Consider the following 25,145-nt stretch of genomic DNA (forward strand, 5'->3'; position numbering starts at 1 on the left):
GAAGTAATTGAGTTTAAAATATTAAAAGTATAACAGCTGTAGCAGATTATTTAGAAATCTATTTTCAGGTGTGTGTGTGTGAAAGTATTTATCAATAAGAATATGAATTCCATGGCTCAGACTTTTAGTGCCCACCCATGTTAACCTTGGGCCCAGCCAAAAATTCATTTCTGGCTACGCCACTGCCCGGAGGGAGGAGTAAATCCCCGCGCGCGAGCGGGCCTCCTGCGCGCTGGGCAGCGACCTGGGGGCGGGTACAGAGGGTGCGGCCACGCCCCCGGACCGCCCGGGCCGTAGCCACGCCCCCGTACCCACCCCCAAAATGCTGCCGACACGCCCCCGAAATGCCGCAACGACCGGGCCTGCCCCCCGACACGCCCCCCTCGGAGAACCCCGGGACTTACGCGAGTCCCGGGGCTCTGCGCGCGCCGGTAGGCCTATGTAAAATAGGCTTCCCGGCGCTCAGGGCCGTGCTCGCCTAAATCCGCCCGGTTTTGGGCGGATTTAGGCGAGCAGGGCTCTTAAAATCCGCCCCTATGTGTTTCAAGTTTCTTTTTTTTGCAGCGTTTCCTTGTTGGCACCACAGCAGCACATGTAAATATAATACACATGGGGGCGGATTTTAAAAGGAGCGCGAATAGCCTACTTTTGTTTGCGCTCCAGGCGCAAACAAAAGTACGCTGGATTTTAGTAGATACACGCGGAGCCGCGCGTATCTGCTAAAAACCTGGATCGGCGCGCGCAAGGCTATCGATTTTGTATAGCCGGCGCGCGCCGAGCCGCGCAGCCTACCCCCGTTCCCTCCAAGGCCGCTCCGAAATCGGAGCAGCCTCGGAGGGAACTTCCTTTTGCCCTCCCCTCACCTTCCCCCCCCTTCCCCTACCTAACCCACCCACCCGGCCCTGTCTAAGCCCCCCTCTTACCTTTGTCGGGGGATTTACGCCTCCCAGAGGGAGGCGTAAATCCCCACGCGTCAGCGGGCCTCCTGCACGCCGGGACACAACCTGGGGGCGGGTCCGGAGGGCGCGGCCATGCCCCCGGGCCCGCCCCCGGAACGCTCCCGACACGCCCCGAAAACGTTGTGCGGTTCGGGCCCGCCCCCAACACGCCCCCTCCGAAAACCCCGGGACTTACGCGAGTCCCGGGGCTCTGCGCGCGCCGGTAGGCCTATGTAAAATAGGCTTACCGGCGCGCAGGGCCCTGCTCGCCTAAATCCGCCCGGTTTTGGGCGGATTTAGGCGAGCAGGGCTCTGAAAATCCGCCCCATGATGCTGTGAATGTCCTTTTTCATGTAAAATCTGTTACTATAGATGCATAATTTTTAATTGTGTGAGTTATGGCGATAGGTGGGGATGAAGGCGAACAAGACTAGGACAAATAATACCCTTGTTCCAACCCTTAAAAAGTGCCCCACATACAGAGCCTCACCATTTATCCATTTTCCTCTTCTCGGGGGGGGGGGGGGGGGGGGGGAGGCAGGGGCCAGGGTTGTCAGGTATGTGGCAGGGTTGCCAGCTTCCTAGAAATATTATCACTAACACTATCTGACGCTGCTCTGGGAATCCTGGTCCCCCCGCTTCCCCCCTTCCCTAGCATTTCAAATCACCAAAAGGGCCAAACTTCCCACCCCCTCCTTGGCCCTTTGACTTGTGCTGCACCTTTGGTGGTGGTGGGTGGAGGGGGGAGCATCATTTCATCCCTTGCCTCAGGCAGAGGTTTGCGTTGAGCTGCCCCCAATTCCTCTCTCCAGAGCTTGGATTTCATTTCTTGCCTTCCCAAACCTGAGCTCAAGGTAAGGTACCTTCCCCAGAGGGCTTATATTCTAACACTCTGTCTGCTGCTGTAACCACTAGGCCAAAACGGTTCCACAAAGTGCTATTCTACCAGTCACTCTTTTCAGAGACACAGAGAAAACATCCGTTCACATATATTGGACATGTGGTAAGAGACACAAGAAGGGGCTGAATGAGCACAAACTTGGGCTTATTGCTCACAAGATTCAATCATCAAGGCTTCAACCCTGGCTACTGTCCATTCAAGCATCTTTCATATATGTTCAGAATTCAATCATCTGTATAAAAAAATAAATAAATCTAAAGTGGATAGGAAATCTCATGAGTAAGTAATTACGAGATATACTCTCCACGTTAGATAGTCTTTCTTTTTTTTTTTTTTGTTAAGATGATTAAATTATAAATGTATATGAAAGATGGGCAAATTGACAACAGCCAGGGTTGAAACCACAGAGAAAAGGAACGTGAAAGACAGCTAAAGGCCATACGGGCCATCCAGTCTGCTTTACAATTCCTGTACCCCCCCCCCCCCCCCCTCTCAAAAACTTATCCAATTTCCTCCCCACATGAGGGGGAAAACTCCCTGAAACTCCTCTCCTTCCAGGGCGGGGTGCGTCTCTCCAGCACAGCAGCAGCTGACGGGTCAGGAAGGGCCGGCAGCTGCTGACAACTTGGAGGAGAAATGCGAGGCCTGCCAAAAGGAATTCCACTCCCTTTCATCCAAAGCCTCCAGGCCTCACCTAGGTCGCCTGGCAACCGGCGCCGGCACTTACTCAGCACTTTCCTTAAGGCAGGTTAACGATGGGGATATGGGGGAGGTGAGAAGCGGAGGGATAAGCTAAGAAATAAGAAGGTTTTCAAACAAAGCATGCCTGGGAAAAGGGGAGGGGGGTGTTACGCTCCCGTGAGGAGAGAAAGACAGTACAGGCCCCTGAAAGGGGGGCTAAAAGTTGCAGGCACTGAAATACCTATTACTATTTTGTAAGGAAGGGCAGGCCTGAGAAGGTGGACGTACTGGCAATTGTTGCTTCAGGTCTGTAATTTATCGCTCCTGCTCAGAATTAATTCGTTTTAAGGAAGAATGCCATTTATAACAATGTACTGGGTCAAACAGATTTAATGGTTAAAGCTGGGTGGTTTTCATGACTAGAAAGGAGACTTTGGAGTCTGGCAGCAGCAGTAATCCTCTGCACCATGAAACATGCTGTACCAGCCTCCTTTACTGCCAAAGGCCGCTGCACTTCTCTTCTGTGTTTTTTTTTTTCCTGCTACTCTGGGCTTCCAGCTTGATAAAAAAAAAAAAAATCAATTCCTAATAGGGCTAGGGCATCATGAGCCTTCCATTGCAATCACCCAGGGGTTTTTCTCCATTGTTTAACCCCACTTCTGACTAGATCAACAGGAAATCCAGTGGTGACTTTGTGCCAGGGCACCAACCTGGAACTTTTCTGCCTAACGGGCCTCGGGAGCAGAAAAGTAGCATCAGTGGGCCAAGTGGTTAGGACATGGCGAGGAGGAGGAGGAGGGAGCCACACAGGCCCGGGTTTGCCAACAAGCACATTAGGTCTGAGCCTTGGGTGGCAAAAACCTGTGGTGGGGCAGCATGCCAGCTGAAGATTTGCCACCTCTTAGCTGTGCTGAATGTCACTCAGCAGAGAACAGAAAAAAAAATGGCTCTATTCCATATTTCAGCCCCTCTCCTTTTGTCCGGGGGAACAGGAAGGAAGGGGTGAGGCCAATGTACAGGGCAGAGAGCAAAGAAAAGGCATTCTGCTCGCTCTCCTCTCAGGAGGGCTGGAGGTGAGCCCACAGCAGCCAGAGAAGGCTGTATACCTTAGACCTTCAGCTCTGTTGTCCCTTGTCTGGTGTGGAGAGTGGGGGGAAAGGGGAGCAACAACACCAACAGTGCCTAGAGGCAGCAAAATCCTAAATCTGTCACTGGAGCCATATCAACGGCCTGTGTGAGCAGGGGTATAGGTATTGGGGACAGGAGGGCAGCCAGTGGACCTGCACAAGGGCCCTGCAAAGCTGGCTCCAGTGCTGGGTAACCGGCAGGCAGTAGCAGCATCACTCACGGTGCGATCACATCCGTACAGTCCACCAGGCAGGGCCGGAGCACGGGGATGAGGCGCCCTAGGTGAACCTTACAGCCTTGTGCCCCACCCCCACCCCCAGCCATGCCCTCTCCCGCAGAGAGAGTCTTCCCTTTTTTCTTCAGCCAGCTCTGCCGGCAGCCCTGCCAGGCCCCTCCTCTCTTTTCTTCAGCCACCACCGACAGTCAGGGGCTCAGACTAGTGAGTTTGCTGCCCTCTGAGGGTTGGCGCTCTAGGCAACTGCTCAGTTCACCTAATGGAAGCACCGGCCCTGCCACCAGGTAGTCAGAGCATGTGCAGTGCTGCCAATTTCCATGGGCCCTCTCTCTCCTTTATTTGCATGCTTCCTGTTTCAAAGCAGAAGCCTACAAGTGGGAGAAGGAGGGAGCCGTGGGGGACTGGCAGCAATGCTGCATGCGTTGAGTCCCTGTGGCCCATGTTGGAAGGAGAGAACTGTGGTAATGAGAAAGTCTGGGTCAGTACCAGCCAGTGGGGGGCCCCCCCCCCCTTTTTTTTTTTTTTTTTTTTTTTTTTTTAAATATCACCTCCGAGTAAATACTAAAACAAGCTCCTTATGTTGCATCCCACTCATCTACTTATAAGAACATAAGAAATGCCATACTGGGTCAGTCCAAGGGTCCATCAAGCCCAGTATCCTGTTTCCAACAGTGGCCAATCCAAGTCACAAGTACCTGGCAAATACCCAAACATTAAGTAGTTCCCAAGCTACTAATGCCAGCAACAAGTAGCAGCTATTACCTATTGATTAATAGCAGTTTATGGACGTCTCCATGAACTTATCCAAACCTTTTTTGAACCCAGCTACACTAACTGCACTAACCACATCCTCTGGCAACAAATTCCAGAGTTTAATTGTGCGCTGAGTGAAAAAGAATTTTCTCCAATTAGTCTTAAATGAGCTACTTTCTAACTTCATGGAGTGCCCCTAGTCCTTGTATTATCCAAAAGAGTAAATAACCAATTCACATTTACCCATTCAAGTCCTTTCATGATTTTATAGACCTCCATCATATCCCCCCTCAGCCGTCTCTTCTCCAAGCTGAACAGCCCTAACCTCTTTAGCCTTTCCAGATAGGGGAGCTGTTCCATCCCCTTTTATCATTTTGGTCGCCCTTCTCTGTATTTTCTCCAGTGCAATTATATCTTTTTTAAGATGCGGCAACCAGAACTGAACACAGTATTCAAGGTGTGATCTCACAATGGTGCAATACAGAGGCATTATGACATTCTCTGTTTTATTCACCATTCCCTTCCTAATAATTCCTAACGTAGTTTGCTTTTTTGACCATCACAGTACACTGAGCTGATGATTTCCAGGGGTGGTTCTATAATGAGGCAGGGTGAGGCGGCCACTTTAGGAGGCAGGATTTTGAAGTGGCAAAAAATGCCCCTCTCAGAACGCCGCTGTGGCATCCGCTTCACACTGCCCCCCACAGCTGAAATGAGGAGGATCACTGCTGCGGGCCATTGTCGCAGGCCAGGTCGATGGTGGATAAAGGGAGGAGGGATGCTGCTGGAGACCAGGCCGGCGGTGGCTGAAGGGAGGACAGACGGAGGGTGGGCAAATGGGGCGCAGGGCAGGGGGAGGGGGTGCCATCTCATCCCTTGTCTCAGATTGCCTTGAGCTGCCCCTGACTATTTCAATGTATTATGTACTAGATCTTTTTCCTGGGTGGTAGCACCCAATATGGAACCCAACATCCGGTAACTACAGTATGGGTTATTTTTCCCTGTATGTATCATCTTGCACTTGTCCACGTTATATTTCATCAGTCATATGGATGCCCAATCTTCCAGTCTTGCAAGGTCCTCTGCAATTTATCACAATCCGCTTGTATTTTAACTATTTGCTGGCTGTGAACTAACAAGATGAAAATGGCCCTGCTAAACAGATTTAGGACCGACAGAGGCCACTTTGCAGCCAACTCTTACCAACCTATTGTGCACTTATGGAAAGACAAACTATGTTGCACATGATAGAGCAGCATCCCCTCTGCAGACAAAGAGATGGATTAATAAGTTTGAGCTCAGTTAATGAGAAGGCCATTACTTGGCTTTGCAGATCTTCATCTACTAAATAAATAGCAGCAAAGGAGGCTGACAAGAGGCCATAGATTGCGACTCCCTCTAGGATTTGGTCCATGTACTTGGTTCTCTGCTGAATCTGGCCACTAGGTGTTACTATTGTGCAATGGTCAGTATGCCCTCCCCTCTGGAGGGCTAGGCACACTGCCTTTGCAGTTTCCCAGTGCTGCGCAGCCTAAGGAGCAGATGCTGGGTTTGAGAATTAAAGCCAGGTCTCCCCCAAGCCAGGCCCAGCTCAATTCTTAAAGGTGTTGAGGCTGTGGGAGGTGGTGCTCGATGACTTTTCAGTATCTGCTCTGTAAATCTGACTCTGCTAATAGTTTCCAACACACACGGACAGGCTATATAACACATTATATTACGACCTGAGTATAATGCTTTCTTCTGAATATGAAGAGGCCCGTGAAGTACCTGAAGCTCATCTTTACTGCTGGTCCTTTACAAAAGATCTCACAACCTACAAAAAGTTCTTAAACTTTTAAAATAGCTTTGTCTTCCCTAATGGCCCCCAACATCTGGGCAGGGAATTCTGAAACACACAGAATCCTGTTTGAATTATAACAGCAGGAAATCCAATGATGGGGGGTTTTTTGGGGTTTTTTTTGCAGGTCACCAGTCTGGAACCTTTTTTGCCTCAGCGACCGAAGGAGCAGGAAGTAGCATCACAGTGGACCAAGAGAGGAGGAAATGGCATCAGTGGTCCATGAAGGAGGAGGAGGAAGCAGCCATATCATCAGTAGCCTGAGTGGGTAGGGGTGGGGGCAGGGTACTATTTAATTTTAGATTACAAGTTCCTCATGGTGGAAACCTTGTTGCCACAATATATAAATAATATTTAAATTACGCAGTACACCTTTATTATTTATTAGAGTTGACCCTTTGTCCTGCTGCAACCTCTAACTGTTCGGAGACAATGAGAATCCATCGGTTTACAATGGATGACATTTATTCCACCACCGTGTGGCAACCCTGCACCATCCTGCCCAAATTTATGGTGGATTAAGATAATGGCAGTTTGAAGGCATTAGCAGCATATTCTTAAGAGACAGGGGTGTGGCCTTTACACAGTTACTGACATTTATCTGTGTGCTGACCCCATTTCCACCACACCCCCAAATTACAGGGTGGCCAGTTATGGTAATTACTGTGTTATTTCACAGCAGCTTCATCAAATGGGATGTAATTACTGCAATAACTTGTGATAAGTAGACAGACAATCAGGCATTACCCCTAAAAGGTGCTGTATATATTTTAGAAGATGCGATCTATCTGCTGTGTAATTGGCGGTGGTGACCACAGCTTCCTATTCACTGATCTTCTCCTAACCGGTTGTCTCTTATTTTTCTAACAGAAAAAAAGTTTACTTTTTTCAATCAGGACAACTACATGCTAGGAAGAAAACAAAGGGCCCTACCTGCCAGATCTGACAGACAGTTTTCTGGGTTCTTCAGAAGTTCCCCACCTCACTCCCCATGGTCCAGATCAAGAGAGCGTTATAAAGAGACAAGATGCTAATGAGAGGGAAATACACAGCGGGCAGCGGCAAACCGCAAGAAAGAGGAGGAGGAGAGGGAAAAGATGAGGATGGGAGCGTGAAAGTGGAGAGGCAGGGAAGAGAGAAAGTGGAGGAGGTGGTAAGGATATTGCGTGATACAGGAGGTGGAAAGGGGGGGGGAAGACAGACTGAGGCAGGGACGTGCGAGAGAAGGAGTGGGGAGGGGAGGAAGAGAATGTAAGTAAAGGAAAGAGAGAGTGGTATAGCAGGAAAGCCTGGTAAAAGGGAAAGCAGCAAAACACAGACAGGTAAATAAGAAGGCATAAGATGGGGTAGACCAATGTCAGACAGATGGCAATACAAAGAAAGGATTTAAAAAAAAATGCAACAAAAGGTACAGATAGAATGGATTAAAAAGAAACAGCAAGACAGAATAAAAGAAATAGAAAAATGAACTCAAGTAAAGTGATGAAAAACTACATCTGAAAGAAGAGGGATGAAGGAAGACCAGGAGAAAGATAAAAAACAAAAAAAAAGAAGAGGATGGGAAGCTAGGAAAAAAAGAAGGCTAAAGACTGAGAAAAATGAAGGTTTGGAAAAATGATTTTTAAAAAGCTGACGAAGCTTAAAACCTAAAGAATAAAGAGAGATGAATCCCAACAGGCTTGTGGATATTACATACCACAATGACAAAGAACCAAAGCTGAATGAATTATAGCATCACTGAACCTTGCCAACTGTACGGGCAAAGACAAAGTCTACAGACTCATTAGGACGAACGCCATGTGCTGCTTTGCATGCTAATTAAATGTAGCACAGACATGGGGGCCAAAAACCTCAACAAGAGTCTGGGACATGTCCAGAGGATCCTTAGCAGCAGAAGTTAAAGTCAGAGATCAAGTAGGGTCTGCCTTGTTGTGGGCAGACAGGGAGCATGGGAGGACTATATGTGCCTTGCACTCCCTACCTGCCGTCACTTCTCTGTTTCACGTGGCTATTTTAGCAGAATTGTCAGCTTTCTGCAGGTCTTTCCTGGAACGGGCGACTCATTCAGCTCCCCCTTGTGGTGTCACATTGTTGCAGATTTTGTCACTGATGCCCCCACCCCCACATATACACATGCTCTCCCCCTTAAAACACATATCATTGTTTTGGACTGTATCATTACCAAACTTGGAAAAAAAAAAGTTGTTTCTGACATGTTCTGTTTCTTTTACTTTAAAATATTCATATTCAAGTTTATTTTGATGTTCATTGATTTTAAAAAAAAAAAAAAAAAAAAAAAAGTTTCATTACCCAATAACAAATGTATGAGAGTGTGAGTGTGCGTGAATGTGGTCTTTAGAAGGCTGCTCTCTTCTGGTCTGAAACATAAACGTGTCGGTTCTGCTTCAACGTATGGACCATTCCAGAATTCAGACAAGACCACATCCGACAAGAAGAGAAATAATTATCATAGGCTATCTCAATGCAAAGAGACTGAATTTCTAACAGTACAAGCCAATGCCTCAGCGTCTCTGGGATATATAAAATCATTCTTGGGATTGGTGCAGTCATGGAAGTGCCTTTGTTGCAAGGCTGATGAGTGCACAGCACCTCTTCTAATGTATGGACCTAACGCAGAGAAAACACATAGAAGGACAAAGTGATTTTGATTTCAGGTTTTCATTTTAATTTTATAGAGGGCAGTGCATCTATTTTTGAAGTACATTGGTTCAGCCAGAGCCAGGGATTGAATTCTCACTTTCAAGAACTGCTCTTCTACAGTTGGTCACAGGTTATAGGACCAGAGAGGTCTTGATAAAAGGTCATGGAATAGGAGTCATAATAAAAGGGCTGGCAGGAAGGCCCAGTGATTTGAATGCCATTCTGAATCGTGATGTCTCACCTCTCTTCATGTTTTAATTCTTTACCTCCTTTCTTTCACGGTATATTGTAATTTACTGTATAGGAAATAATCACATTCTCAATTCAACCCAAGAAGTAGCAGCAACTCTGTCTATTTCCCTCTTTTTTCTCTATTTATTAGTGGTATGGGCTATAAAGATTTTTACAAAAAACTATAAATCAAAATTTAATCCAATATGTTTGCATAATCTTTAAACAATTAACTCAAAGAAACAACCAGGCTACAAAACCCTTCGTTATGGTACAGATATGCTTAGGCTCATTCCCTGAAGCAGCAAGTGGGCGAGACATCCTAATAAAAACACAGCTCCAGATGACCTGCTGCTTTGCTAACACAGCTACATGGACTGAAGGTTAGACCAACCTGAAGACACCGTACCTCCTCCACCCCCATCCACAGCAAGAAACAATTGGTCTCACCTGTCTCAGGAGCTCCTCCTGACGCATCCTGATCCGCTCCCTTTCCATCTGGATTCTCTGGAGCCTCAGCTTCTGCTGCTGTTGCTGCTGGGAGGTCAGTGCATTGGGCAAGCTCATCAGCGCTGCTTGGGGATTCGGGGTGGGATGGCTCGGCTGCGATAGGGCGGTATTGGATGTCATTTGTTGCTGATGCTGGTGATTCATCACTAAGAGAAAACACAGAGCATGCAGATGTTATTGCCACTAAATATGCTACATTGGACCCAACACACTGAGCTAGGAGAGATAATGAATTACCATTTACAATGTCTACTGTTATTACAAACATCAAATATGACTGCAGGTAAAGACTGCCAGTCCATTTTCTATTCCTGCTGTAATACCAGACATCCTACATGATCTCTAGCTTTATCCTTTGCTTCCTTGCAATTATATTAAAACTCACATCTGATATCCTCTTCCTAGCCTGAAGTTTAGGTTTATTATTAAAACTTTTTTTTTTTTTTTAAATCTCTAAAGCTCATGAAAGTGGCTTCCATTTCCTCCAATAGGAAATCTTGTATTGATTGGCCAAACGCGATACTTCTTTTATGCAAGATGTCTACTCTCATCTCTGGACCTCTAAAATGCATAGAAAAACTTCTACTGTGTCAATTCTATAGTTCATCTTTTTTTACATAAAAAAGTCCCAATGGGTGGTTTCTGATTAAAAAAATATATAATAATAATAATAAAAGGTTTAGTACTTTCTCTTAATGCCCTTGAGATTTTGTGGACCTTGCCTATGCTGTGATGAGCCCACAATCTCTTGTAAACTGTGATTATCACTCGGAAATTCCCTCCCTGCCAGTTATTATCGCATGTTTAATTATAACACTGTAGTACACACATATACAGGGCATGTAAAGTCAAGGCAGTTTCTTTCTCAGCTTTACTGATAATTTGTGTGAAGCATACCAAAACTAACCAGCTGAGTATTCCCTTTAATTGTTATTATCATAACGGGATGTACATGGCTTATCTGAAGGGTTCTCACAATCAAGGAGCACAAGTGAAATCATGCTGAACAGCATCAACATGTACTGGGAGAAAAAAAAAAAAAAACAAGAGAGTATGAATCAACTTTTTGGCATTAAAATATTAGAGAAGAATTTGATATTTTCCAAATGTGAAACTGATCAAGTGCATGCAAGGCCATTTTACCAAAATAAGAAGCCATCGTGAACAACACGAGGACAGCACAAGACTGGTTGCTACTATTTTTCGGCAAAGAAACCATGAGCTGGTAATGGAATCTTATCACTGTAACGAGTTTCCATGAATATCGTGTCTCAGCCGACAGCAAACCTGATGTATGCTCTTGCATCGAGCTCTTAATTAATCCAGTCATTCCGCATGTGAATAATAATGTGATTGACAAAGAACTGATGTCAATCTGCAACACTTTAGAATTCACATATTTTGAATGATTCTACACTTTGGCTTTACCCAAGGCAAGTCTTTTAATGGAACAAAGTCAGCATGGCTTTACCTAAGGCAAGTCTTGCCTCACAAATCTGCTTCACTTTTTTGAAGGAGTTAATAAACATGTGGATAAGGGTGACCTGGTAGATGTAGTATACTTGGATTTTCAGAAGGCGTTTGACAAAGTTCCTCATGAGAGGCTTCTAGGAAAAGTAAAAAGTCATGGGATAGGTGGTGATGTCCTTTCGTGGATTGCAAACTGGCTAAAAGACAGGAAACAGAGAGTAGGATTAAATGGACAATTTTCTCAGTGGAAGGGAGTGGGCAGTGGAGTGCCTCAGGGATCTGTATTGGGATCCCTACTTTTCAATATATTTATAAATGATCTGGAAAGAAATACGACGAGTGAGATAATCAAATTTGCAGATGACACAAAATTGTTCAGAGTAGTTAAATCACAAGCAGATTGTGATAAATTGCAGGAAGACCTTGTGAGACTGGAAAATTGGGCATCCAAATGGCAGATGAAATTTAATGTGGATAAGTGCAAGGTGATGCATATAGGGAAAAATAACCCATGCTATAATTACACAATGTTGGGTTCCATATTAGGTGCTACAACCCAAGAAAGATCTAGGCATCCTAGTGGATAACACATTGAAATTGTCGGTTCAGTGTGCTGCGGCAGTCAAAAAAGCAAACAGAATGTTGGGAATTATTAGAAAGGGAATGGGTGAATAAAACGGAAAATGTCATGCCTCTGTATCACCTCATGGTGAGACCGCACCTTGAATACTGTGTACAATTCTGGTCGCCACATCTCAAAAAAGATATAACTGCAATGGAGAAGGTGCAGAGAAGGGCTACCAAAATGATAAGGGGAATGGAACAGCTCCCCTATGAGGAAAGACTAAAGAGGTTAGGACTTTTCAGCTTGGAGAAGAGATGCCTGAGGGGGGATATGATAGAGATGTTTAAAATCATGAGAGGTCTAGAACGGGTAGATGTGAATCGGTTATTTACTCTTTCGGATAATAGAAAGACTAGGGGGTACTCCATGAAGTTAGCATGGGGCACATTTAAAACTAATCGGAGAAAGTTCTTTTTTACTCAATGCACAATTAAACTCTGGAATTTGTTGCCCGAGGATGTGGTTAGTGCAGTTAGTATAGCTGTGTTTAAAAAAGGATTGGATAAGTTCTAGGAGGAAAAGTCCATTACCTGCTATTAAGTTCACTTAAAGGTCAATACAGTAAAGTGCGGCCGCAGTTACTCTGCTCCTAACCGGCTTTCTACTCACTTTTCGGCCGCGTTAGTCCAACCCGCGATACACTATCCCCTTTAACCTACTCTTACCGCCTCTTTAAATCACCGGGTAACCCCTTCCACCCGCGGCATGTATATTACATGTAAACGATTGAATTAGCTATTCCCTCCCATACAGTAACACGTGCCCCGACTATCGCTTTTTTACCCTGCCATTTTGCCGCGCGTTTAACCTGCTAATTTACCACCTACCCCTACGTTAGAGGCAGGGGTAAGGGTAGACGGCAAACTTTCCCCCAAAAGGAAACCTAAAAACCTAAAATCCCCTCCTCCCGAAGCGACTTGACATGTTACCAACTTACTTTTTGTTGCTTTCAGCCCCTTCCCTTCTCTGCCGTCCTCCGGAGGGGGCAGCCGGCGGCGAAAGCAGCTTGCAGTCAGGTAAGAGCCCACTGTTCTGTGCCCTCTCCAGTCACGGCGCGAGCGGAGCGAAGCGAAGCGTGCTTTCATTGGCTTGAGCGCCCTTCAATTTGGGCGCTGAAGCCAATGAAAGCACATGGATGGGCATGCGTGATGCACGCCGTGATGTCACGCCCGCCCATGTGCTTTCATTGGCTTGAGCGCCCGTCAATTCGGGCGCTCAAGCCAATGAAGCACATGGACGGCCGGGTGATAGGGGCACAGAAAAGTGGGCTCTTACCTGACTTCACAATCTTCAGATGAGGGCTGAGCCAGGAGAACCGGGACCTGCGCGGGGGGGGACCGCTGCAAGCTGCTTTCACCGCCGGCTGCCCCCTCTGGAGGACGGCAGAGAAGGGAAGGGGCTAAAAGCAACAAAAAGTAAGTTTGCATGGGTTAAAGTTGGGATCCACTTCCTGGTGCCTGTCATTTCAAATGACATTTGAAATGACAGGTACCAGCGCACCCAGGATACTGTATAGGCGCTGTATTAAGCACCTATACAGTAAAATGGGTTGCGCGGGCCTAACGCGTCACAGACGCTTCTTGGACGCGGCTTGCATTTGCAAGCTATTTAAATACAGTATTGAGCGGTAGGTGAGCAGGACTGTGCGTGCGGCAAACGCGGGTGCGCCCAGCACTAACGCAGCTCTTTCTACCACTCCTTAATGTATCGGCCTGTTAGAGAATAGCCACTGCCATTAGCAACGGTAACATGGAATAGACTTAGTTTTTGGGAACTTGCCAGGTTCTTATGGCCTGGATTGGCCACTGTTGGAAACAGGATGCTGGGCTTGATGGACTCACTGTCGGGAGGCAAGGTCCCAGCTGACTTCAGACATAGAGACAGTCTTAGAGTCTTATTAAGAGATAGAAGCACTACCCACGGAGCGGGGGAATGCCAGAGAGGAGGTCTCACAGACCCAGAGGCACAGGGTCGGTGAAATGGGGAATGCCCAAAGGAATACCTCCGTAGAGTTGGTAACTGTCCACAGAGTGGCGTACACCAGCGAGGTCCTCAGTAGCGATGGTAGTGGTCCGCGGAGCGGGGTACACCACAGTGTCCTCTGTAGAGACGGTAGTGGCCTGCACAGCAGGGTACGCCAGTGAGGTCCTCAGTAGCGATGCTAGTGGTCCACAGAGTAGAGTGCAGAGATGAGGACCTAGTAGAGATGGTAATGGCCCACGGAGTGGGGTACACTGGTGAGGGTCTCTGTCCTCGGTAGAGTTGAAGGTCCGCAGAGAGAGTGCGTCTGAAGGGTACCTCCATAGAGATGGTAATGGTCTGCAGCACGGGGTATACCAGGGAGGTCTTTGGTAGAGTAGGAAGTGGCCTGCAGAGTGGAGTACTCACAAAAGAGCAGTGTTGATTCCAGGGAAGCCCCGGGGAACGGGGCAGGCAAAGTCCCAGGCGTTAGGCCCTCCGAGGAGCGGATAGCCAGGATGAGGAGAGGGCCCTCGAGGAGCAGGTACCCGAGACGTCCACTCCGGGAGACAAGAACTGGAACACAGGGTCCTCAGGAAGTGAGATGGATACGGCAAGGACGGAACTCTTTGCCAAGTCGTCCATAGGCAGGGCCAGCTGTTTTAAATATCAGAGAGTGATGACATCATCTGGAGGGGACACCCCCGAGGTTCCCGCCTTGATGTGGATAAGACTGGCCTGTGCGCGCACGCACACCTAGGAGGTCCTGATGGCAAGATGGCGGTGTCCGCGCCATCCCGGGAGGCCTGGGAGCGGCAGACAGGACGTTGGCAGCTGGCAGAGGCCACCAATCTACCCCATGGAGACAGGGAAGCAAAGAAGGAGGTGAGCAAGAGCAGTCGCAGCCGTCTGCGATTGACTGGCGTAACGCTCTGGCTCTGGCCATCGCCTCCTCACACTGTTTTGCTACCCTGAAGTCATCAGATACCATCATTCTGAGGTCTTTCATCTGATTGGTGCACTCTGACATCCCCCATCCCCTTCCCATCATCATGTATTGCTGCTATGGATTTCTGCATCTCAACTGCATGACTGCATTTTTTTTTTCACTAAATCTTAACTGTAAAGAACTTGACCTCTCCTCAAGTTTTTTTTTTTTAGACCATTTCTCATTCTGTCTACCTTTCAGGGTTATCCACTCTGCTGCAGATTTTGGTGTCATCTGCAAAAAGGCAAACATTTCCTACTAACTCCTTCTGCAATATCACTCACAAAGATACTGAACAGAACCGTCCCAGGGCCAATTGATCCCTGAGGCTTTCCATTAATTCTCTTTCCTCTGAGTGAATTCCATTTGTCATTACCCTCTGTCATCTATCACTAAACCTGTTCTAAATGTAGGTTACTAGGTTTCATTTTCCCAATCTATAGTACCTCTGTTTTAGCTTGTTTTGGTGCAGCCAGACTAGTCCTTCTAAGATGTGAATTGTAGAGTGATCTTAATCTTAGGCAAGTATTAAGGTTGACGAGCATTTCATCTGGATTTGGGCAAGGGGTCTCAACAGCTGAATGTCATCTGCATAGGAGTTTGCCAAAGGTGGGGGCCATATATATATATATATATATAGATATATATAGATATAGAGAGAGAGAGAGAGAGAGAGAGAGAGAGAGAGAGAGAGAGAGAGAGAGAGAGAGAGAGAGAGAGAAGAGCATTGGCGATAGGATCCATCCTATCTTTTCTTCTGCTCTTTCCTTCATTGTCCTGACTACCTTTCCTGCTTCTTTCGAGAATTACCAGACACTCTTCCCTGAATTCTCTTTCTGAGATCCTGTGCACTTTTTGAATACTAATCTTTTTTACCTTACCTTTTTGGAAAGCCACAACGGTTTCTTTTTTCCTTTTATTTACTTTTCTAAGATGAAGATTTGTTGCTCCTTTTAGTTCAGCCTACTAGTGCTCTACTTCTCAAAGAGCCTTCCACCCTGCCAGCTCTTCCTTAAGGTACTTCCACCACCATTTTAGCATAGTTGCTGCTCCTGAAATCCAGGATTTTGACTGTTATATACGGTGCCTTCACCTCATATTAAACCATATCACCTGATGATCACTGGAATTCAGGTGACCACCTACCTGGACATTAGCCTTGAGGCTTCCTTAACCATATGCCTGAGGAATGTCCCTTGAAGAGAAACCAGGCTCTCTCTATTGCCAATTGATTCCGCAGATGGGATGAACCAATCAATAACAGGTAGATTAACATCTTCCACCAGTAGCACCACCTCCTTCGTTATAATCTTCTTGAACGCTTAATTTTGTGAACAAATGAGTTGCTACACTTTGCACTGAATGAACTTGTACATTTGCACAGGATGAGACACTGAATAGTTATACAGTGCTTTGTAACAGGCTTCATATACCTTTGTACGTTTTTCATGTTCTGCTCTACACTTTCATTGTGAAAGAACAAATATAGAAATATTCCAAAAGTAATTACTGTAAGAATAAAACCCAAAAAAGTATAAGTTCTTGTGAGCTTTGTCATAGTTCCAATTCAAACGCATTCCCTTAACAAGGCACTTAATACGTTAAATAGAGCCCACCTGTGTCCATCCAGTTACAGTAGTAGAGCTGGACTGAATACTCCTGGATGAAGAATCAAGTTGTTTCTGTTGTATGAAGTGAATTTGAAGCAAAGGTCAAAACATGCCAAAGAGCTGCTGAAAGACCTCCAGGAAAGGCTATAAGAAAATGTCAATGTGTTTGAATGTCCACCAGGGCACTGTCAGAACAATCATTGTAAAATGCAAACAGTTTGGCACCACCAAGAGACTGCCCGATAGGTCATCCCCTCCAAAGATAGTAGCCACAGACTAAGGAAATGGCTGAGGAAGGTCATTGTGAGACAGATTATTTAAAAGAGCTGCAGAGGTCTTTGGCTGAGAATAGGGAAAAATATGTTGATTGTTCAACAGTTTGAAGATTATTCCACAAACGTGACCTGTATGGGAAGGTGGCAAGAAGGAAGCCACTGCTGAAAAAAAAAAACCCCACAAGATGTGTCACATAGCACTTGCAAAGAAACACTTAAGGGACGGTGCATGCAAGTGGGAGGTTTTGTGGTCTGATAAAACCAAAATGAATTTGTTTGGACTCGGTGTTAAGCAATATGGGTGGTGCAAAACAAACAGCCCCATCACCTTGCTAACGCCATCTCTACAGAAAAGCATGGTGGTGACAGCATTATATCATGGGGATGCTTTGCAACAGCAGGGCCTTGTGAAGATTGAGGACAGAAGGATGGTGCATAGTATAAGGAGTGGATCCTAGAGGAAAGCCTGTTCTAGTCTGCCGTAGACCTGGAACTGGGGAGAATATTCACTTTTTAGCAGGACAGTGATCCTCAGCACAATGCAGAAGCAACAATAGAGTGACTCAAGGAAAAAAAGTGAACGCCCTCAAGTGGCCCAGTCGAAGCCCAGACCTGAATGCAACAGAAAATCTGTAGCAAGACTTGAAGGCAGCAGTCCACAGACAATCTCTAACCAACTTGAAAGACCTTGAGCTCTTCTACCTAGAAGACTGGGGAAAAACTGCAGCATTCCACTGAGCTAAGTGATGGACACTAATCCTCATCCATCATGGCAGTTGTTGATGCAAAAGAGGCTGAGTCAAGGAGTATGAAAGCAAGACGTTTTATTTTTTGTTAATTACTTTTGGAATATTTTTTAAATTGTTCTTTTATGATGAAAGTATGCATTATGTTATCTACATCAGTGAGGCAAACTCCTACTGTAATGCATTTTGATTTGTATTTTTTCGTCAGGAGAATGTGAAAAGTGTACAAGGATATGAAGACTTTTACAAGGCACTTCAAATGACAAATAAAACTTATGATTGAAACAGCTGGGAATAATCTTATTCATGGGTCCCTCACAATACATATGATAGTTCTTAAATTTTGTGCTGATCTGATTATTTAAAGAATTTTTTTCCTATCATTTGTATATTCTTGTTATTAGGCTGGTTTTGGATTCTTTTTGTTTCTGGGATTGCCAGTAAAAAAACAAAACAAAACAAAAAAAAAGGGACATTCTATGTCAAGTGGACCAATTTAGAAAATCATCCACGCTTGACCTCCTTCAAATTGAATACATTTTGTATGGATGCTCATTAGGGCATCAAACAAAACTATGCAAATTTATTTGGCTGGATCTCTATTGGTTCAAGAGCTGAATGAAGGTCACTCAGAGTACTGTGTTCCATGCAACAAAAAACAGCCATTTTGTCCGAGCATTGCAGCCAAAGATATAGTTACATAAAGACAGGATGTCACCTTTCTATGCAAAAGTTTACCATTTTTTGGGTGCAAATATCTCTACTGTGTAGTTTTTAATTTTTTTCTTTCTAATGTCATTGGAAAGACTACCTTTTTTTTGCTACAAGTCACACTGTTTCATCTTGGACCCAGTCTTGCTTTGGTCAGAATTACAATACCCAAGACAAGCATCATTTGCATGCGTGGGCACGCTATATTAAAAAGAGCCATCTTTGGCACCCAACTGTGAAATATGCAAATGAACTAGAGTTGTGACATTTTATCATGTAGCTCAGTTTACTGTGCTTACCACACTTTTAGCTTTTGACATATTTGTTTAGACATATTTTCATAAATTAGTCATCAAAGTCGGTGCAAAACTTTGTATGCTGATTAGATACCTTGCATTGGTCAGTGTTGACTGAACCACTGCCAATTCAGTAAAATTAACAACCCTATTGCCTAGGGGCCACTCCAGACAGCCACACAAGGTACCAGCCACAGGTTTCCAAGCTTTTGATTTAAGCACAAAACAAGAAAAGGCAAGATGCTACATACGAAAATTGCTTAAACTGCAGATTTCACAAAAATTCACTTAGTCTTTTTTCCTGCCTTGCACATGCTTTGAATGTCCCATCAATGCGTAACAAAGTGGCTTGTGAATAAATGCCTGATAAAAGCTGTTAAATAAAAATAAAATAAATAAATAAAATGACGTTGTTATGGGTGCATCAAGGGTAGCATTAATGTGCTCTTCAGTAAAATGACTTGGCAGGACCTTGAGGTTGCAAGAAATTGACCAAGACATCACATTCCTCAATTGAGACTTCGCATATATGGCCAATCCACCAGGAATTATCATAGATACAAGCTAAATACTGACCACGCTGGAAGCTGGATACTTGAAGGGCAGGAAAATATTCACGTTCATATTCTAGAACACTTGCAATGAATGAGGTGATGTCATTCAAAATTTTGCTACTGCAAATTTTAGTTGCATCAATGGGTTTGAATTGATGATTTTCCCTTGAGCCAGCAACTGTATGACCTTTGCTAAATCTCTCATCTTGAACAGGCCTGATTGCTTCAATGTTCTCCTTTGGAACAAAGGAAAATTTGATACCACAAAGAGCACAATGGTGTCACAGGCCAGGGCATGTTCCCAAAACCTCTGCTACTGCTAACATGACATTACCATAGTTCCTTGTGAAGGTGATACTTTTGCATGTTCAGGCTTGCATGGAGTAAATAGCACAGCATGATAAAGTGTCCATTTTGAGGGGTCATTTGATAAAAGTATGTCAAAGCAAGATGTGTCATAAGCTACAAGCATGGAAAGCACAACAGGCTTTGACACATTGTAGAATTTCACATCTCTAGCTCATTTGTGTGTTATACAGCAGGGCGCCAAAGATGCCTCTTTTTAACATAGCCTGCCCACGCATGCAAATAATGCATGCCATTGGGAGCCTTAATTATGACCAAAGCAAGAGCGAGTCCAAAATGAAACAGGATGACTTTTGTAGAAAAAGATATGCACTTTCAAATGACATAAAGAAAAGAATTAAAAACTACACAGTAGAGATATTTGCACCTGAAAATTGGCAAAACTTTGCATTAAAAAAGTGACATTGTGTCTTTATGTAATTATATCTTTGCTTCCAGTTGCCTGTAAAGCCTTCTAGTGCAAATCTTATATGTATATGCCATGAGCCATAACTACTGGTCCAGCCAGGACCTGAATCAAAGTATAGGTCAAGAGCAATGAGGAGTCAAATAGCCCTTATGTTTCTTTTGTAACATTTTCACATACTTTGCTGGCCCATAAACAGGGAGGCAAGCTCGCATTATGTTCCAAAGTTTGCACTGGGACTTACCACCAGGGGATGTATTAATACACAAAATTTCAGGCCCCTGAGTGGTGGTGTCAGGCTGCAGCACCTGGACAAAATTGATTTTAGGTTGCATGAAGCATGGTAGAGGTGGCCTCCATTCAACTGCCTCTAGCTCTCCAACCAATGGAGACTCAGGTGAAAAATTTATTATGGTTTTTATTTGAGACCCTAGAAAACATCCGTGCAAAATTTTGCTTGATTTGGAGGAGGCTGAGCATGGACCCCTGGTCCACTTGATATGGAATGACCCAAAAACAAAAGATTTTCATGAGTCGACAAGTGGCAAGCCTGATGAGAAGGACAACTCTTATTAAAATAAGGGAGTTAAAACAACTGGGACCATGTTTGCTTCCCTGAAACAAACCTGTTTTAGCAAAAAATAAATTAAAAAAACCAAACAAACCATGGTTTCAGACGAACAGGCCGATACAGTACAGTGCGCTCCAATGGAGCGCACTGTTAGCCGGCATTTGGACGCGCGTTTGACACACTAACTTTACCCCTTATTCAGTAAGGGGTAATAGCGTGTCAAAAATGCGCGTCCAACCCCCCCCCCCCCCCCCCCCGGAACCTAATAGCACCCGCAACATGCAAAAGCATGTTGATGGCCCTATTAGGTATTCCCACGCAATTCAGTAAGTAAAATGTGCAGCCAAGCCGCACATTTTACTTTAAGAAATTAGCGCCTACCCAAAGGTAGGCATCAATTTCTGCTGGCACCAGGAAAGTGCACAGAACAGCAGTAAAAACTGCTGTTCTGTGCACCCTCCAACTTAATATCATGGTGATATTAAGTCGGAGGTCCCGAAAGTTTAAAAAAAAAAAAAAAGTAAAAAAAATAAATAGAATTTTGAAATAGGCCCGCAGCTTGCGGCTTGGAAACCGGATGCTCAATTTTGCTGGCGTCCGGTTTCCAAATCCGTGGCTGTCAGCGGGCTCGAGAACCAACGCCAGTAAAATTGAGCGTCGTCTGTCAAACCCGCTGACAGCCGCCGCTCCTGTCCAAAAAGAGGCGCTAGGGACGTGCTAGTGTCCCTAGCGCCTCTTTTTACCGCCGGCCCTAATTTAAATAAATTACTTTACTGTATTGCGTGCACGGGAGAGTGGGCGCTTGCCCGTTCTCCCGCGTGTTTTACTGTATCGGCCCGATTATAAGGGAGAATTAAAATAAATAAATAAATAACGGGTGTTCAGCAATATCCTCCCCTTCTTGTCATGCCTTTGACCAGCCCACTGGAAGAGACTACCAAAGCAACCACTGAGCACTGATGCACATGACTAGTAAAAGAAGAGGAAGACCACTAGCCCTGTAGTCTTTTTCTTGGTTTCCAATTTGTCCAAAACTGTTCTCTCCCTAAAATGAGGTCTTTAGGATCAGTCTAGTGGCTCAAGTGCAGTGCCATGCAGAAAGTCCTCGACTGATCCCCGCAAGATGGTTCTTCCGCTCCCTGGCTTGGCTGGGGATACCGCAGAGGCAGCAGTCACAGCTCCCGGGAGTGGGGAGGAGTAGTCGTCATTCCCTAAGGCTGAAAGCTGGTGGCCGGAGTCAGGGCCCGTAACCGCAGGGGTTCTAGAAGGAGCCCTAGTTCATGGCCTCCGGCCTAAACCATCACTGCAATGCACAGACTAGGTATGTTGTGGGGGAGGGGAGGGGAGGGGGAATTTACAGAAAGGGAAAAATGCCTGGTTATTTGCGAATGAACGCTCATGACGCCAGATCCCAGCTCTGATTCCGACTGTGCTGGAACTACAAAAGAAACAGGAGGAAACTGCTGGACCCCCCAAAAAAAAATCTATATTGGTAATTCTATGTTATGTTAACACAGTGCATCTTTTCTCACATCTTCATGAGCGTCGGTGGGAGGCGACAGCTTTAGAGACTACCATAATAGTTTCTGCTCTTGGCAGGACAGAAATGGGCCAATAATACATATGTAATCCTGCTGCTCTCGAAGTAATAAGTGCAAATATAAACAAGTAGGAATTAACAGAGAGACAGGAAATAATGTCATCGGTGACTTCTGGATAACCACAAGCTCCATTTGGAGTCGGAGTGTGCAGGGAAATGCTGCTCTGTAAGCATTAAGGAGGGAGGATTTTTTTGTTCCCCAGAATGTCTTTACAGTTCGACTTCTGCAACTAAATTTTGAAACGCTTATATCACAACGTAGCCCGGGGGGGGGGGGGGGGGGGGCTATGCAACGCCATGCTCCTGGAGTGCCGTGAACAGGTCTGGTTTTCAGCACAGCCACTGTGAATATGCGTGCAACAGATCTGCACTCAAAGGAGGCGGTGCATGCTAATCTACCTCATGAATATTCATTGTGGAAAGCCTGAAAACCCGGAGCTGTTTGCGGGCACTTCGGGACCAGACTTGGCTGCCCCTGCTGTAGCTCATGCGTGACCAGATATCTTTGCTTCCGTTACTGGATTGTTGCAAGAGGGTGTGGGAACAGTCCCCGCAGTTCAGCCCTCTTCATAAAGCAAGTTTCGGCCCTGCCTTCAGGAGAAGACGCTTCAATTTTGCTATGAAAAGGTCAGATCTAGAAGTTATTCCTTTTACAAGAAAGGGAAGCGAGAGATCTTTTCTTACAGGTCTACAGAAATGAAAAAGTGGTAAAAAAAAAAAAAAGAGTCCTCTTTTGCAACACAAAAGGGGGTGAAAGAGAGAAGGATAAGGCAAAAGAAAAAACCAGAAGGGAGGGGATAAATAAGAAAGGATTCTGCAGCGCCGGGTTTACGGCGTACACACGAGGCAAGGCTCGCTGTCTGAGCGCCAGGACCCGGGGGGGGTGATGGAAACCAAAGTCTCCAGGTGTGACTCCTTTCCGACATGTGTGCTAACCCGACTGCACACGTAATTTCAGCCCAGTTGGGGACCATTTTTTTTCTCTTCTGGTTTACTGGATGGATGAGAAGGGCTGGGGGGGGGGGAAGGGGGGCGTCTGTGCTATAATCCATAGGATCTGGTCATAATCAGGTGTCAGGCAGCAGAGTCAGATGAAAACCACATGTGCGAAGAGGTGAGGCAACAAACGGCGCTCATCTGCTTCTGACTTACATCACGACACTGTGAATCTGAAGATACAAAAAATTAAAAAAAAAAAAAGCTCTCTCAGTCTCCACCTCTGCCAACAAAGAACTGCTTGTTTCATTTATTTCCCAGAAACAGCATTAAGCCTTCCAACAAGGTCAGTGAAAATGCTGCTTTTCAATCGGGGTTGTGCTGTGTTCCAAAAATCTGCAAAGTATTAAACAAAAAAAAAAAGTTGCACTAACCCACTCTCCACACAAGGCCCTTTCTTCAGCTTTCTGGGCTGTCAGTAGCCACACAGTCATTTCTCAACATCTTCGGAGGATGGAGAGGGTAAGACATGCCAACGCGGGATCCGTTGCTCTTTTGCTACCATTTACGCTCACAGTCATAAAGTGTCACACTAGCTTCATTGGTTCAAATGGCTTACACAACATTTAGTACAAAAAAAAAAAATAAAAAGATAAGTCAGCATTCTGTAGCTCCCTGATGAGATAGATCTGTCTTCCAACTATCTTGCCACATCTCCTAGGAACTTTGCCCTTTGAAGGTAACTTTCAAAAGGTTTTATGCACATAAATGGTCTTTTGAAAACTGCTTTGATATATGCTAATTTTACACGCGTAACTCCTTTCAAAACTAACTTAATTTTTTCCAGTTTGGACCAACATGAGTCTAGCAGGACAGACATGGTTATATAGTTTCCTGGTTCACCCGTGCTCCTGGTGGTTACAGCAGCTGTGCTGGGCTCTGACTTGTTCCTGATTTCCTGTTTCTGCTTGGCTCTGGCTTGGACCTGTTCCTGATTTCCTGTTCCTAGCCAATTCCAGTCTGAGCTCTTATGTGCCTCTTCTTGCATCCTTCCGTCAGGACAGCCTGTTTCTGTTGCGACCTCCTGGTTGCAGCCTGGCCCCGACTTTGAACCTGCTTTTTGGACACTGACCCTGGATGCTCCAAGCTCGTCTGCAACCCAAATCTGCCAGTTTCGGGTAAAACCGAACACTTGTATACCTTTTGCCCCAAAATTAAATCTGGTAAGATAAATGAGTCTGAACAACTTCATAGTAACAGTAACATAGTACTGTCGGCAGAAAAAGACCAAATGGTTCATCCAGTCTGCCCAGCAAGCTTCCCATATCAGCAACTGCTACTCCGTGCAGGTTACTACCCTTAACAGAGACACGAGGGTAACCTGCACGGAGCAGCTGCTACTGCCCTTGGCGGACCAGTTTCAAACTTGTCTTTCCTGAGTAGAGTAGCTGAATCTGCTCTAGCCTTAGAATCGTCTAAGAAACTGGAGGAGCAAGATTTTCTGGATGTACCTCAATCTGGTTTTAGAAAGAATTACAGTACAGAGACTTCTTTATTAGCTTTGATTGATGATTTATGTAGAGGACTGAACAGCGGATGGATTCGGTGGCAATTCTCCTTGACGTTTTGGCAGCCTTTGACACTGTGAACCATGACGTTCTTTTGAACAGTCTACAGCAGGGGTTCCCAAACTGGGGCCTGCAGACACAATGTTCCTGGCCTGCGGAGTCCCCAACATATTTAATTACATTTGTGGCTCAAACAAACTTTCTGTAAGCTTCCCATTTCCTGCTTCCTCCCAGTACTGACAATCCTCATCTCCTCTGCCCCTTACCGGCACCTCTTCACTAGCGAGCCAGCAAGGTTGGGGAGGTGAGGGAGAAATACAACAGCACTGAGGGATCCAGGACTTTATTATCTGCTGCTGGAAGCCTCTTAATCCAGCCCTACATAACCAGAATCGTCCTCGCAAGCCCGGACCCCCTTCATCACCATGGCCATGCACGATTCTTGTTCGGAGGGCCCGTAGTCTGCTGTGCCACCAGGAGCCCCTTATACCGCAGCACCTGGGAGGAACCACCACCAACAGAAAGGGAGGGGGGGGGAGAGGGAACTGTACAGCAGGGACCATGTGGTAGATCAGCAACAGAAAGCACC

General features: G+C 45.6%; 1 protein-coding gene across 2 annotated transcripts in view; it reads right to left on the minus strand.

Moving 5' to 3' along the window:
• Positions 1-25,145, minus strand: part of WWTR1 (WW domain containing transcription regulator 1) — a 162,369-nt gene that overhangs the window by 23,735 nt on the left and 113,489 nt on the right. Inside the window, exons 3-4 of one of the 2 annotated variants that reach the window (XM_029615097.1) lie at positions 9,816-10,021; positions 8,791-9,101 (exon numbers count right to left, since the gene is read on the minus strand). In XM_029615097.1, coding sequence (XP_029470957.1) covers positions 8,829-9,101; positions 9,816-10,021 — 479 coding nt within the window. In that variant the 3' untranslated portion in view covers positions 8,791-8,828. Of the gene's footprint in view, positions 1-8,790; positions 9,102-9,815; positions 10,022-25,145 lie in introns of those variants that run through there. The other variant, XM_029615096.1, reaches the window with a different exon arrangement.

Source organism: Rhinatrema bivittatum, chromosome 9 (genome assembly GCF_901001135.1).
Source record: "Rhinatrema bivittatum chromosome 9, aRhiBiv1.1, whole genome shotgun sequence".
Taxonomy (NCBI): Eukaryota; Metazoa; Chordata; class Amphibia; order Gymnophiona; family Rhinatrematidae; genus Rhinatrema; species Rhinatrema bivittatum.